The sequence below is a fragment of the Arachis ipaensis genome, chromosome B10, assembly GCF_059453495.1.
Source record: "Arachis ipaensis isolate K30076 ecotype BB chromosome B10, ASM5945349v1, whole genome shotgun sequence".
Lineage (NCBI taxonomy): Eukaryota > Viridiplantae > Streptophyta > Magnoliopsida > Fabales > Fabaceae > Arachis > Arachis ipaensis.
Window position 1 is genome coordinate 144,851,475 of NC_142435.1, and position 14,234 is coordinate 144,865,708.

The following is a 14,234-nucleotide window of genomic DNA, read 5'->3' on the forward strand; positions in this document are numbered from 1 at the left end:
CTGCGAATAAACAACAAGAACGTTAGTCGTCAAACCGGAAATAAGAAGAACAACGACAAAGAAACATAGACAAACAAGAAAAGCAACTCACGAATATAGCTTCGACCGGCCTCCCGTTCACCCATAAGAAGGTGGGGGTTCACAGGATTCTTTTCAAAGATAGCAAGAAGAACGTTCGCTATCTGCTTATCTACAGCCGACAACCTCTTGTACGACACTTTCACAAAAGGATTCGACCCCGCGCCGAAGCTCCAGTAAGTCTGGATAAGGCGCTCCCCCTCTAACGACAACCAGAAGGGGTGGCGACCCTTGACGGGACGAACCTTGAAATACTTATCCTTAAAACCATGGTAGGAATCCTCAAAAAGGCTAAAAATCTTCCTACCCTGGGCAGCACGGAAAGAAAGAAACCCCTTTCTTGCTTTCCCCTGTTTGGAGGGGTTGGTAAGGTTGAAATAAAAGAGAAAAACGTCCACCGACGCCGGCAGCTCTAAGTACTCGCGACCATCTCGAAGCAGCGGATCGAAGCCCAGCTGTTCGGATGAAGTTGAGACGGGGGAACGGATATCCGGTTCAGCAGCGCCATTTGAAAATCGGAGAACGGTATCCGAACACCAACTTGTGTGAACATGGACTTATAAAACCAGATCCAATCGGGGACGCGGGGAGAATGAAAATTGAGCTCATAAATACGCTCATGAGGAAGCGGAACAATGGCCTCGTAGTTGGCCTCCTCGTCAGTACCCCCACACAAGTAGCCGGCCTGCCGGAACTCCGTCAGTTCCCCCAAGTCCATCTGGTTGGGTGAACTCCTTATATCGTCTGTCACCCAAGCATACGGGTCGTAAGCCGCAGCAGATCCGGAAGACCGGGAGACAACGCGAGGCATACCTACAGCGGGGTACCACTCCGTTAGTCTATGAGGTCGGGAGCCCGAAAAATTCTCAGAAACTACACCTTTTCAACTCAATCATAACCAGATACGACTAAAAACTACACCTACCTCACAAACCACCCAAAAAGGCCTATCCTGGAATGGTACCCCTTCCCTAACTCACCTATCCCAACACTGGAAAAACCTCTTAACAAAAATAAACCAACCATGCAACAAATGCAAACAACAAATCACACAACAGCAGAACATAACATAGATACCAGAAGAAAGAAACCAGAAGATTACCTGAAACGATGAAGAAAATCTGGATTGAAAGTTGGAGCAAGAGGGAGTTCGCACAGAAAGCTTTGGATGCTAGGGAGAAAGAGGGGATGGAAATAGTGAGAGTGGGAGGTGGATAGGGAAAAAACTGTTTAAAAACCACCCCCAAAAGCGCGAAAGGAAGCAGGGGCAAGACTGTCTTTACGCACGGGTTTTTCAAATCATTATGAGCATTAAATGCCCAGCGCGGAGAACGAAACGGCAACAGATGCCACAGCAGATCAAGAGACGCGCGCAAGAGACGCGTCCCTCCCACGATCAGCCGACCCGACGACAACGCACGAGTGTGAACGTCACGCGCCACCCATGGCCCCCACGACCATCGCTGACGCGTCGGGGGCACTGTTACGGCCTGGCCCAAACTCGCGCGGGTCGACCCGACCCGAGTTCTCGCCGGCCATATAATACGCCGTCTGTGTTTCCTGGTAGACACTCCGACGCCCTTGTCAGAATATGTGCAGGCGGAGAGGAAATGATGTGTGAATGTGACGTACCTTGGGGGGAGAGCCAGTCTCCCCCTTATATACATGTCAGTAGTGGGCCCCTTCAATGGCCAGGCCCATGCCCTCAAGGGCGTTGTCATTCGGCTGTGTGCAAGCCGTACGGGACGCGTGTCCGGGTCGGGTGGAGGGCGTATTATATGGCCGGCGAGAACTCGGGTCGGGTCGACCCGCGCGAGTTTGGGCCAGGCCGTAACACTATTGATCCCTATAACTTCACCAAATTTTCAATTAGGTCTTCATACTTTATTTTTCTTTTTAATTGAATTCCTACATTACTTTTAATTTTGTAATTAGGTCATTTTCATATAAAAAACGTTAAAATTAATATAATATTTATCCTAAAATACATGTAATAAAAAATTTCATTAAGTTTTTAATTATTAATATTTTTAATTTATAAAAAAATATTCAGTTAACTCAAATTTTTTTATTTTAAAAATCCTAATTATACAATTAAAAATAATATAAAAATCAATTAAAAAAATAAAAATTTAATTAAAAATTTAAAAAAACTATCAAACTAACACAAACACAATAATTAAATCAGATAAATATAACAATAATATAATACTTGTACATATTCAATTACCATAATAACACGCAATACATACCAAATATATGCAAATAGTATACATATTCATACACTACTCATAGAGATACTTTGTCAGCGGATTGGATTAACAGAACTAATTGTAATAAATATTAATTAATCAAGATAAACTTTAAACGTGGCAGAACATGGAATACAGTTGTGTCCTAATTAAGCGAGGGAGGGGAATAGAAGACAATGTTAACTGAAAATTGGGTCAAATGCTTGTTAAAATCACACCCATCATTCTTTTAAGAATCCAATGGCTCTAAGCGCCGCTAATCACGACATCTATTTGCATCTGCTCTCTCCTCATCACATTAATCATTTCTCTCTTTCTAAGTTGGCAAGCAAAAGTGTCTAATTAATTGGATTTTGACAAACTTTTCCATTTGAAGTTGTTGGGTAAAGGGACAAAGTTTTCATGGTGCCAACTGAGAATTGCCTTCGGACAAGCTATTAATTAATTAGGATTAATATCATGGTTAATTAGGTTGTAACACTACTACTAGGCTGCATTTGTTTATGAAAACAGGATAAGACAAGACATTTAGAATAAGATATAAATGACAGAAACACTAAATTTTATGTTCTTGTATTCTTTTTAGTGATCAACTAGAACAAATTATGAATTCAATTTATTTTCATTTTTTTAATTAAAAAATTTGAGACAAAAAATATAATAATAAAAAATTAATCAAAATAATAAAAAAATAAAAAATAAGTTATGTCTCTTAATAGTGTCTCTGAATACATTATTTTTGTCTATATTTTTTTTTGTCAAACATGATTTTATGTTTCTCTGTCAGTGTCCTATTTTTGTAAATAAATACAGCCGTATAATAATACTACTAATAATTGAAATAATTATTACTTAATTAATTAATGAATGTGTGCTTCTCTAAGTTGGATAGGAAGCTGCTAAATGGTGTGTGAAACGTTGGAAGCCCCTTTTTAAGAGGAAATTTAGGGTTATAATCTTATGGTTGGGGTTTTATTTGGGAGGAAGTAATCAAGTAATGCCTAGAGTATTACTAAATGGAGTAATGCTATAAAGTTCTTATGTATTGATTTGGATGTTGAAACTTGAAGCTACTTTCTAATTTCTTCTTTTTTTTTTAATTTTTATTTTTGGATAGTGAAAAATAATATATATATATATTATTAAAATTAATTATTAAATCAATATAAAATATATATTAAAATATAAAATACATATTAAAAATAAATTAAACTATATATATTTATATATAATAATTAATTTTAATATACATCTAATATAATTCACCTCACGAAAAAAATACCATCATTAGAGGACTTTGGTGGGAATGGCCCACTTTATCTTCATGATGAAATTGGAATTGCTCCAAATGACCAGACCAAGGAGAAGAATGGAGGGAAATACAAGAAAGGGACAACCATTTGGGAGTTTTTGATCATTGAGCAACACCATGGTATTGGTGGCAGTTACTAAAATTTTATTTTATTTTATTTTCAAACTGTTTATTACTTTATTTCTTAACTAATTTTATTTCTTTTCATTATTTTTCTTGCTAGTCCTTAAGAAAAAAATATTTACATAATTTAGAAGTGGGAGACTGGGAGTAATCATCGGCAAAAACATGTCAAAGACTGGTGGATGGAATCTCTGACAATTTCTTGGGCAAAAGATTATGCTTTGCAGAACTTTCTTAGGTAGCGTTTGGTGGAGAGACAGAGACATAAAGACTGATACTGAGAGACAGAGACTAAGAGACAGAGATTGAAATAAATCTCAGTATTCTGTTTGGTGCAAAATGAGAGACAGAAATTGAAACAAGAATAAAACTCTAATTTAATTTGTACAAAGGATAAAATTGGAATTAATTAATTAAAATAAGGGTATTTTAGGTATAAAATGTTATTAAAGTTTCAGTCTCCATCTCTAAAAATTTTAGTCCCCTGTGTCCCCACTTTTTGGAGGTACTGAAATACTGAAATTTTGGAGACAGAGACAGAAATTTTAGTACCAGTCTCTGAACCAACAAACATGATACTGAGTCTCAGTCTCTCAGTCTCTGTCTCAGTACCTCAAAACAAACGCTACCTTAGGGATTAGAGAATCTCTGCCCAAATTCCCTCCCAAAGTTTAACTTTGATGCTCATTTTCATTCTATTTTTCTTTCATGTTTTGCTTTATGTTACGTAAAACTACTAAATAAATAATTTGGGCCTATGAGCGGATAAACCCATTTAGGGAGGCCCAGTATGGAACTCATAATTAGGCCCATATATTCATAGCTTTTTGGTCACGGTCCAACCCAGTTAGAGAAGCCCAACTGGACCGGGCCACAACACCCAAGCATAATCCGACCCGGACAACCCAGATCATCGTCTTCCATGGCTGCCGCTGCTGAGACGCCTTTCTTTTCGGGTTGCAGATCTTCATTCTTCCTCTGCTCCACTCGCATGAGATAGGCGCCACACCGCTGCGCTTCCAGGGCAGATGCTCGGAACGGACGACGAAGAGAGATAGACACGGCTTCGTTATTGCTCGCTCTTCCTTCAATTAGCGGAGAAGCCCATGTAGCCCAAACAAAGAGGTTAAAGTTAAAGGCCCAAGCCCAAGTAGCCCAACTTAACAAGACGGCGAAACCAAACTGCCACGGGAAGGGAGGTTCTTCTCTTACGTAGGAACGGAGTTCATAGCAGAGCCATCATCTTACTCAGAAGAATCTACTTAGTAAGTACCATCTACTGCTACTTCCCTCTGATCTAATCTCATTTATTATAATGTTTCTTTTATGACCATGTATATATATAAGGAACTTAGTAATTGAGGGTTTGGTGCGTTTCAAGTTTTGCTCACCTTCAAGGTGTTTGATACAATGTCAGTGTCAGAGTCAGCTTGCTTTCTAGTAGCTTTTTTATTTGTTTTATTTTATTGTGTGAATTTGCTTTTGGAATTTCCACTATTGGATCCTTGTTTTTGTTTTTGAATGTTGGATGATCTGTTTTGTTATGGTAAGAAATATGCATGCTGAGATAGAGATAGGAAGCCTGCGCGTTTTGTTAATAATGTTGCTGGTTTGATTTATGAGCTTATTGATTGTGTGCTCCTTCGGGTGATTTTGCACTTGAGCTGTTTGATGAAATGCGCAATAGGCTTATACATGTAAAATCCAAAAAAACTTTTATATTTATTTTCAAAATACCTAATTCCAAAATGAAATCCAGTCTTTGCCTCTCCTCTTCCTCTCCCAGCCCAACTGCGAGTTCCATCGTTCTCTTCCAGCCAGCTGCTGTGAGTTCCCTTCTCACTCTCCCAGCTGTGCGAATTTCTCCAGCCTGATTCTCCTTCTCAGTTCTCACCGTCTTCTCCTTCCCGTCGCCATTGCCTTTTGCAGTCCTCACCTTCCAGTAGTTGTCCGGTCATCGGTGCTGCTGCCTTCCTGCAGTGCCCTCCGGTCGCTGTCATCACCTCAGTTCCGGTAGGTTCTCTACTCCTCTTTGATCCCTTGTTGTGTTGTTGGTTTATCTTCTTGGTGCTAAGGTGGTTTTTAATTTATTTGCTATGTTCATATTTCTGATGTGTTAGACTGTTAGTTGTTCTTGTAAAGCTAATTAATAATAGTGTGTTAGACTGACTCTGGACTAGCGACTATCATAACTGGTAAGTCCGTCTCTCGTTGATCGGTAGGACCTGGAAAAAGCATGCCATGAAGGACTCTTGCCCTCAGCTCACTGAACTACAGGGGTTTCTATAAATATTAAATTAAAGCGGGTGTGAACTCCAACCTTACCCTATAACCAAGTAAAGCTTTTGCAGCTCTATATCCAATTCCTACTGCTAAGCAAGCCCACCGTCAAGCTAGTCAAACTAGAGCATGACTTTATTCTTTATTTAGGATTACTCTGTTGAATTTATTCTTTATTTTTTTTTAACATATGATTCTTTTGGAGTCTGATATTCTGATCTACATTGTATGTTAAGAATGATGATTACATGATTATTCTCTATTTTTCTGGCTTATCTCTAGGGTGAAAACAACAACCTTTTCAGCCAGTTTTCCTTGTTTCCACTTTGATCAAGCATCTATTTTGATTTTTCATCTCATGTCTTGTTTCTTGTTTCTTGTTTCCCCTCTGAAGACAATATTTCTTTTATATATTCTATGCCTACACTGATTTGTTTGCTAATAACAGTGGAAATAATTGTTAAATAGTAATAATGAATTTATTGAGACTTGAGCGTGTTACATTCAAACTAGGAATTTCTCATATTGGGAAATACAAGATATTATATGTTGTTAATTGGCAATCAAAATGTATTACTGTGACATTACAAAAAGCTATATAAGGCAAGGCAACCACAAATGAGTATAGGATGCAAGACATGGCATGTTGTACCATGATATGAAATCAATTTCTAATTATATTACATTTCTTCTGCTTGGGTTATTAAAATATGTTGGAATGTTGTACAAGATGCTGTGAAAACTTGCTTGCATATTGAGCCTGTTTGGATGCAAACTAATTCTGCATTTTACATGTATACAGTTCTTGTTTTCTGTTCACAAATAGTCATTTTAACATAATTGTCTCTGCTTTTTCTTTGATTTTAGTGGTTGTTTGTAGAAAGTAGAGGAAAAGAATGATAGGTTGTGGTGAAATTGATCAAAACATACATTTTTCTTGTTGCTAAGGTCTTGCAAGTATTATCATATTCCCATGGATTTCTTTTACATTGTTGTGTGCATATAGCTTTTAGTTGTAACAATGCTTATTGTCATTTTGTTTGTTCTTTACTTCATAGTTTCCTAGTTTATTAGCTGTAAGTTGTTGCATATGTTTTGATTTTGCTAATTTTTATCTAATTTCGTGAATGATCTCTTTCTACATTTTGATTTTTTTCTATTGTTGTTATTGAAGCATATCTTTTCAATGGTGCAATATAATCTTATTGAAAAAACCATTTTATAGATTTAAATCAGTGTTATCATGGTTAAAAAGGCTAAACTGGTTTTTTAAAGTATACAAAATGGGTTTATAAGTCAAAATTGATTTTGCATAAAACTGGTTTTTAAATGAAAGTTGGTTTTGAAATGCAAAATCTGGTTTTTAAATGAAAAAACCAGTTGTTTTTTAAAACCAGTTTTTATTTTCAAAACCGATTTAAAACCAGTTTATTACTTTTGTAAGTGTTTAAGAATTGGTTTTCTCATTTAAAACCAGTTTGGTTTACTAATGTTAACCAAATTTTTGGTTAACTGGATTCTGGAATTATATTTGGTTTTTTCGTTAACCTTAACCATGAGCAGCCCTCTGCACAGTGTGAATGGAGCGTCTCAGGTTGATTGGTTGTATGCTACTCGTTATGGAAAATGCGTCAATCATAATTAAAGTATGGCAAATTCCAAAGGAGTCACAAATCAAAAGTGAAACACTTAGCCTGTATTTGTGCAAAATGTTTTTTATCTTTTATTTTTTTTAAATCAAATCAGAATTTTGTTATTAGGTTTGGCATATTTCATTTGTCCTAATTTTACTACGTGTAATGTATTTTCTTTTGTAGCCTTTTATTGTTTACAGACAGTTACTTTCTGTGTTTGTGATGTGATTACACCTTAAGATCTCTTTTTCTTTAGTGTTCAAAGATTCATGTCTTTTATGAGTGGATTAAGACACACAATTTCTTTGATTGCTGCTATTGTTGCCCTTGATAATTAGCTGTTAGCACATCTTTTGCTCTAGGAATTATGAATAATACTGTTAAAAGACCACTTAACGGAGGGGTAGAAGACGATGATGAGGATGAAGCTGATGGTGCAGACCTTGAAGCCTGGGAGAGAACTTATGCAGAAGATAGATCATGGGAGTCTTTGCAAGAGGATGAATCTGGACTTCTTCGCCCCATAGATACTACAGCCATTCACCATGCCCAGTATCGCAGACGGCTTCGTGCCCTTGCTTCCACAGCAGCTACTGCTCGAATTCAGAAGGGTCTTATCCGTTACCTATACATTGTTGTTGACCTGTCCAAGGTATTTTAATTATTACTTTATAGTTTCTCCATGAACATCGTATTTGAGACTGGATTTTGATTTGAATTCCTTTGTAGTTTCTCCATGAACATCATGCCTGAAAGGACTTGAGAAGTATCTCATTCAAATTGTAATTGAAGTTGCAACTGTAGTAATAATAATAAAAAGATATCGGAGAAATATGTAATAAAAGTTCTAAAAATAAATGTAAAACATTAAATTTATTTATGTGTCCTATTTCATTCCTCCTCTTTGTATTCATAACTTGGTTTCTGTCATTATTTGAAGGCAGCTTCGGAGACAGATTTAAAACCAAGTAGGATGGCTGTGATTGGAAGACAGGTTGAGGCATTTATCAGGGAGTTCTTTGATCAGAATCCACTTAGTCATATTGGTCTGGTGACCATAAAAGATGGGATTGCACATTGTTTAACAGAACTTGGAGGCAGTCCTGAGTCCCACATTAAAGCTTTGATGGGTAAACTGGAATGCTCAGGTGATGCTTCCCTGCAAAACGCACTAGAGCTTGTTCTTGGCTATCTAAACCAAATTCCATCATATGGCCATCGAGAAGTTCTGATCTTATATTCAGCTCTTAGTACGTGTGATCCTGGTGACCTCATGGAAACCATCCAGAAATGCAAAAAGAGTAAAATAAGGTGTTCTGTCATTGGCCTTGCTGCTGAAATGTTCATATGCAAACATCTCAGCCAAGAAACTGGAGGAACTTACTCTGTTGCACTAGATGAGGTTAGTTATTATTACTGTTCATATACAAAAAATCCTCCTGTATCAAATTGATTTAGTTAGTCAAGCAAACTTCCTGTAAATAAGAACTTGGAATATTGCTCATCACCTAAAATGTCGTAATGTTTTCAAATTTTAGTTTGTATATACATGGATGATAGAGTGCAATGGTGTCATTTGATCTATGTAGCTAACTCCACTTAATGGGATAAGACTTTATTTTTTGTTGTAGTAGGCTTGGAGTTTGTATACATGGATGTTTGAATTCATATAGTTATATACTCTCATGCAGTCCCACCTGAAAGAGTTAGTTCTGGAGCATGCTCCACCACCTCCAGCAATAGCAGAGTATGCTACTGCTAATCTAATTAAGATGGGTTTTCCACAAAGAGCCGCCGAGAGTGCTGTTGCTATTTGTACATGTCATGAAGAGGCTAGGACAGGAGGAGGTTACACTTGTCCAAGATGCAAAGTTCGTGTTTGTGAGCTACCAACTGAATGTCGCATCTGTGGATTGACGCTTATCTCTTCACCCCATTTGGCAAGGTCATATCATCATCTTTTTCCAATAGTGCCATTTGATGAGGTCTCTCAAACATCTCAAAATGGTAGTAGTCACAATTTTTCCAGTGATTGTTTTGGCTGTCAACAAAGTCTTCTAAGTCAGGGTAAGCTTCTGCAGAAAGATAGTCAAGACCGAGATTTTGTTTCATTCTTTTTTTTTTTTTTTTTTGTAAAAATAAAAATTTGTCTCCTTAGGTAGGTATTTGTGCTTTATTTAGTTAGTTTGTTGCTACATAAGCCAACCTGAAATGATTGTAGCATTAGTTAATGTTGTATTATCCTTGCGATTTCTCATTTCTTCCAAATAGTATTGCTTGTAAAGTATGCTGTTGCTCAATATTTTCTTAAAATCCCTCCCTTGACTGTTTGTGGCGCAGGAAACAAGCCAGGACTTTCTGTTACTTGCCCAAAATGCAAGCAACAATTTTGCCTCGATTGTGATATTTACATTCACGAGAGCTTACATAACTGCCCAGGCTGTGAGAGTTTCAGGCATTCTAATTCAGTAACCACTGCACAGTGATTGCCAAGCTTCGACCCTTGTGTTAAAACATCCACCTAGGTGTTCTATACTGTCTCATTACCAGATTCAATCCACCTACTGGACTGATGATTTTTGTGTTTCAAGGCATAAGACTAACATTACCATATGCTCATGGATCAGAATGGTTTGATCTTGATGCAAGCCGTTGAACAGGAAATGCTTTGCAGGAACCGAATGGAGATTATTTATACTGTGGTGAGATTTTTCTTTACCATTTTAAACTGCAACAACAACTGATCCTTTTCCGCCTTTTATTCTTTGCTGGAAATTGAGGCACATGTAACGGTTGTCCCATTTGAATGAGGATCTCTATGTCAAGTTTAGAAGTAAGCGGTAAAATCTTGTAGATTTTTTTTAAAAAAATCTCTGGGCTGACCCCACTGTTCTTGCTTGCAGATAATATTTTATTAAATCATCACTGCTTTGCATAAAATATTTACATGATATTTACATTTGCCAATCATTGCTATGAACTTCTAACTGCAGCTAACATGATATTCTTATTATAGTTTATCATAGAAGATTTGTTCTCGTTATCATTCTTGTAATCTTGTGTGTGCGCCTTATAGAACTTCTACAATCAGTATCACTTACAGAATATATACTAGACGCTTTTTTGTTTCTTATTCAGATTCAGATTTTCTCTTATTGTGTGGTTTTCTTCTTCTTCTTTAACATAATCCACGCATTAATCTTCAACTTCTTACTAATCAAGAGGTAAAATAAGGTCATAATGCTAGTAGACCTATGAAATTTATTGTTTCTAAGGAACTAGAAAACAATTAGGGGCAGGAGAGATTCAGATTTCAAGAGTTACCATTATTCACAGGTTTCGAACTGAACTAACTAAGGATAACAATAGAATAATTAGATGCTAGATTTCTCAGCTGCAGATTCAACGGTGAGTACGAGGATGGGAAACCCCTTTGTTGATTAGATAGTCCAGGTAATTTGTAGACACGTGTTTGCTTTTGTATGGCTGAAACAGAAGTTAGAGAATCATATATAGTGTACATTTACATAATTTTGGTAAAGAATGTGTCCTTTTTACCCATTTGACCTCTGAGCCCGATACAAACCTCTTCACAAACAAAGAATGTGTGTGGATTGTCGGCTTAGTACATGCTGTTAAACTGAAACAAACATAAAGCTCTGATTTAGTTTGGATATTTATCTTAGATATAATAAATATGAAAATAGAGAGATAGAGATATAAAAATATAAAAAAAATGTTTATATTTTTATTTTGCTTTTATTATTTTATTCCATCCACATCAAATTACTATCTTCCTTCTTTCAACACTATTTTTGACCAACAAAAGCTTTTGTCTCTCTCTCTCTCTCCATTTGATGTGTCTTTCATTTCAGAGTGGATAGAAAAGTTATAGAGACAAAATCCTTTTTCTATATCTGTTCATGTCTCTTTTTTCAAATATTTTATTTCTGTATATATATTTCTATCTCAGAATAGAAACCAAACGGAGTCCGATTTTTACTTGGTTGCATGTAATCGTGTGTCGATTTGAATCGCATTCTACGATTAACCATGTAAAAAGATTTAGCAGAAGATTTATTCTAGTTCTAGAGATAAAATGAAACTTGTAGTTTATGGGTCTGGATGGAGAAGAAAGGGGAAGGCAGAACAATGCTTATGAGGACAAAAAGGGAATCGAGTTAAAAAAAAGTGTGTATACCAAGCTAAGCACGTTCCCGACAAATCACTCTTTACACAATGCACTTTGTCTGCACTTTGAAAACTACTTCATCTTCTTTCTCAAGTTTAAAGTTTAACCCACTGTTTATTAGTACTGCCATCATTATGATAAGTAAAACCTTTTTTTCATAGACTCCACATGAAGACAAACATTAGATTAAATTAGATTCACTCCTTCGGTTTTTCTATCTAACATAGGAAAATATTGAAACCTTATCTTACATTACAAAGTATAGAAAGTAAAGAAAAGGAGAACAGATTCAGAATTAATTAGTTCCTTGAACGAATAAATAGTTCATTTTATTTTATTACATATTTTTATGTGGTATTTATTAAAATTTCTACTATTATTTTTTTATTAGGTAGCATTATTTTCTTATATGTACTATATATATTTGTGAAAAACTTTCAAGTAAACCGGTACATTAATATTTCAGTAATTTTTAACTATTGATCTTAATTATAAAAAAATATATAATATATATAATTAAGATTAATGGTTAAAATTCATTAAAACACCGATGTATGCTTGAAAGCTTTCCTTACTTATAATTATATAGTTGTGTATCACCAATATAAAATAGTTTTGATTATTCTGATGTTTATGTTTGCATCATTTGGAGATACAAAAATTTTTTAATATTTAAAATTCCATATGCTCAAATTCAATTCTATATACCATGTATTTCTTTTTTCTTTCTCTATTCTACAGTTTTTTTTTTCTTTTTTTCTTTTTGTTTCGGTCCCTAGTATATGAGTATATAGATTATAGTGTTACCTTTTGTCAGCTTCCTTTATGCACGCTTCTTTCTCGCGTGTTCTTTGGTGTTCACATTATTATTACATATAAATCTCAATACGTACACATTCACAATGCAGCAGCTATAATTCATGCCACCTATCTATATACATTATAGTCAGTTTTGCTTTTTCCTTTTTGTGATTGCTCTTCTTTCTCCTGCATTTTCCACAATTAATCCATTCATTCCCTAGTTTGTTGCTGAGTTTATAAAGCAATATTAAAAAAAAAGGGTTTTTTTTTTTTTAATTATTCTTCATGACACATGACAAAGATCGACAATTTTATCGTTGTGCTTTTTAATTGGTTTAACAAAAATATTGACTCGAGTTAAGATGAGGACATGAATTCAAGCTCTCCTAAGAATTAAACTTAAAAGTTATAAGGAGGCTTAGTAGAATGATTGTGATGAGAACCGAACTGATTTTAATTGGCTACAATTAACCTTTTCTTATGTAACACTACTATATATTTTGTGTCACAATGAGCAATGACACATACAAATTAAACTATAAGTTAATTTTGTTGTATACTTAGATAACATTTTAATTATATTATTTGTTGATTAATGATGGTACTATGTTTAACTTCACATCGATATATACATCAAAATATTCATCACTAAAACCCTTATTATTATTAGCCATAATTAGTATTATTATTACTATCATAATTGCACTACATTATTGTTGTTATTATATTGTTAGTGTTAAACAACAAAGCTAACTTTTAACAATAATCGCACTCACGATATCAGTAGAGGTGGGTTTATATGTTTAATCAAAGATGATAGAGAAACAGTTACTAATAAGAAATAAGCTTGTATTTTATTTTTTTTTTTTTTTGTAAAAAAAAAATATCCAAGGTTTGATTATTCCCATAATTAAAGTTAGAACTATTTGAATGGACATTTTATAAATAGGCGTTTCTATATATGTATGTTTAAATAACTTTAAAACATCTTCTAACTCTAATAAAATAATTAGATGCCATTTCTATCAAATTTTTATTACGAAAATTGTTAAAACCGATTAATTATTTTTCTAATCATATTAGATATATATTAAAATTAGTTACTAATATAAAATATATATTAAAAATAAATTAAACTACATATATATTTATACATAAATATATAATAATTAATTTTAATAGTAAATTTTAATATAAAAATAATATTTTTATTATTTTTTATATGCAATAATACTGCTATAGTTCGAATTTCAGTTAGAAATGGTATTTATATTCGGTGTGTCCAATAGTTTCTTTAGGAAAATTTTTAAATATTCTTAAAATACTGTGTTTCAGAAATTTTAATGGTTAATTTTAATTAATATATATTCTATATATTTTTTATAATTGAAATTAGCGATTAAAACACTTAAACACTGTTATTCCAAAAACATTTAAAATTCTTCCATCCCTTTAAGTAATACTGGTTCATTTACTAATATTTTAATGTAACTTAATTTAAAACTAAGAAAATTCAATAATTAAGAGGCGAGGACGGATTATAATGATTAAGAATCGATGGC

The 14,234-nt window shown here is 34.5% G+C and overlaps 1 protein-coding gene across 4 annotated transcripts; it reads left to right on the plus strand.

The window, feature by feature from the left end:
* Positions 1-4,605: 4,605 nt before the first annotated feature.
* On the plus strand, positions 4,606-10,619 carry GTF2H2 (general transcription factor II H2). Of its 4 annotated transcripts, XM_088485166.1 has the most exons (7): positions 4,916-5,030; positions 5,525-5,591; positions 5,695-5,778; positions 8,042-8,331; positions 8,620-9,081; positions 9,371-9,746; positions 10,020-10,619. In XM_088485166.1, the coding sequence occupies exons 4-7, from the start codon at positions 8,047-8,049 to the stop codon at positions 10,163-10,165; spliced, it is 1,269 nt and encodes a 422-aa protein (XP_088341292.1). In that variant the 5' UTR covers positions 4,916-5,030; positions 5,525-5,591; positions 5,695-5,778; positions 8,042-8,046; the 3' UTR covers positions 10,166-10,619. The 4 variants fall into 4 exon arrangements, with proteins under 4 accessions (XP_088341277.1, XP_088341280.1, XP_088341292.1 ...); XM_088485154.1 differs by having other exon boundaries at positions 4,720-5,030; positions 5,525-5,778; XM_088485162.1 differs by having other exon boundaries at positions 4,939-5,030; positions 5,552-5,778.
* Positions 10,620-14,234: the final 3,615 nt, after the last annotated feature.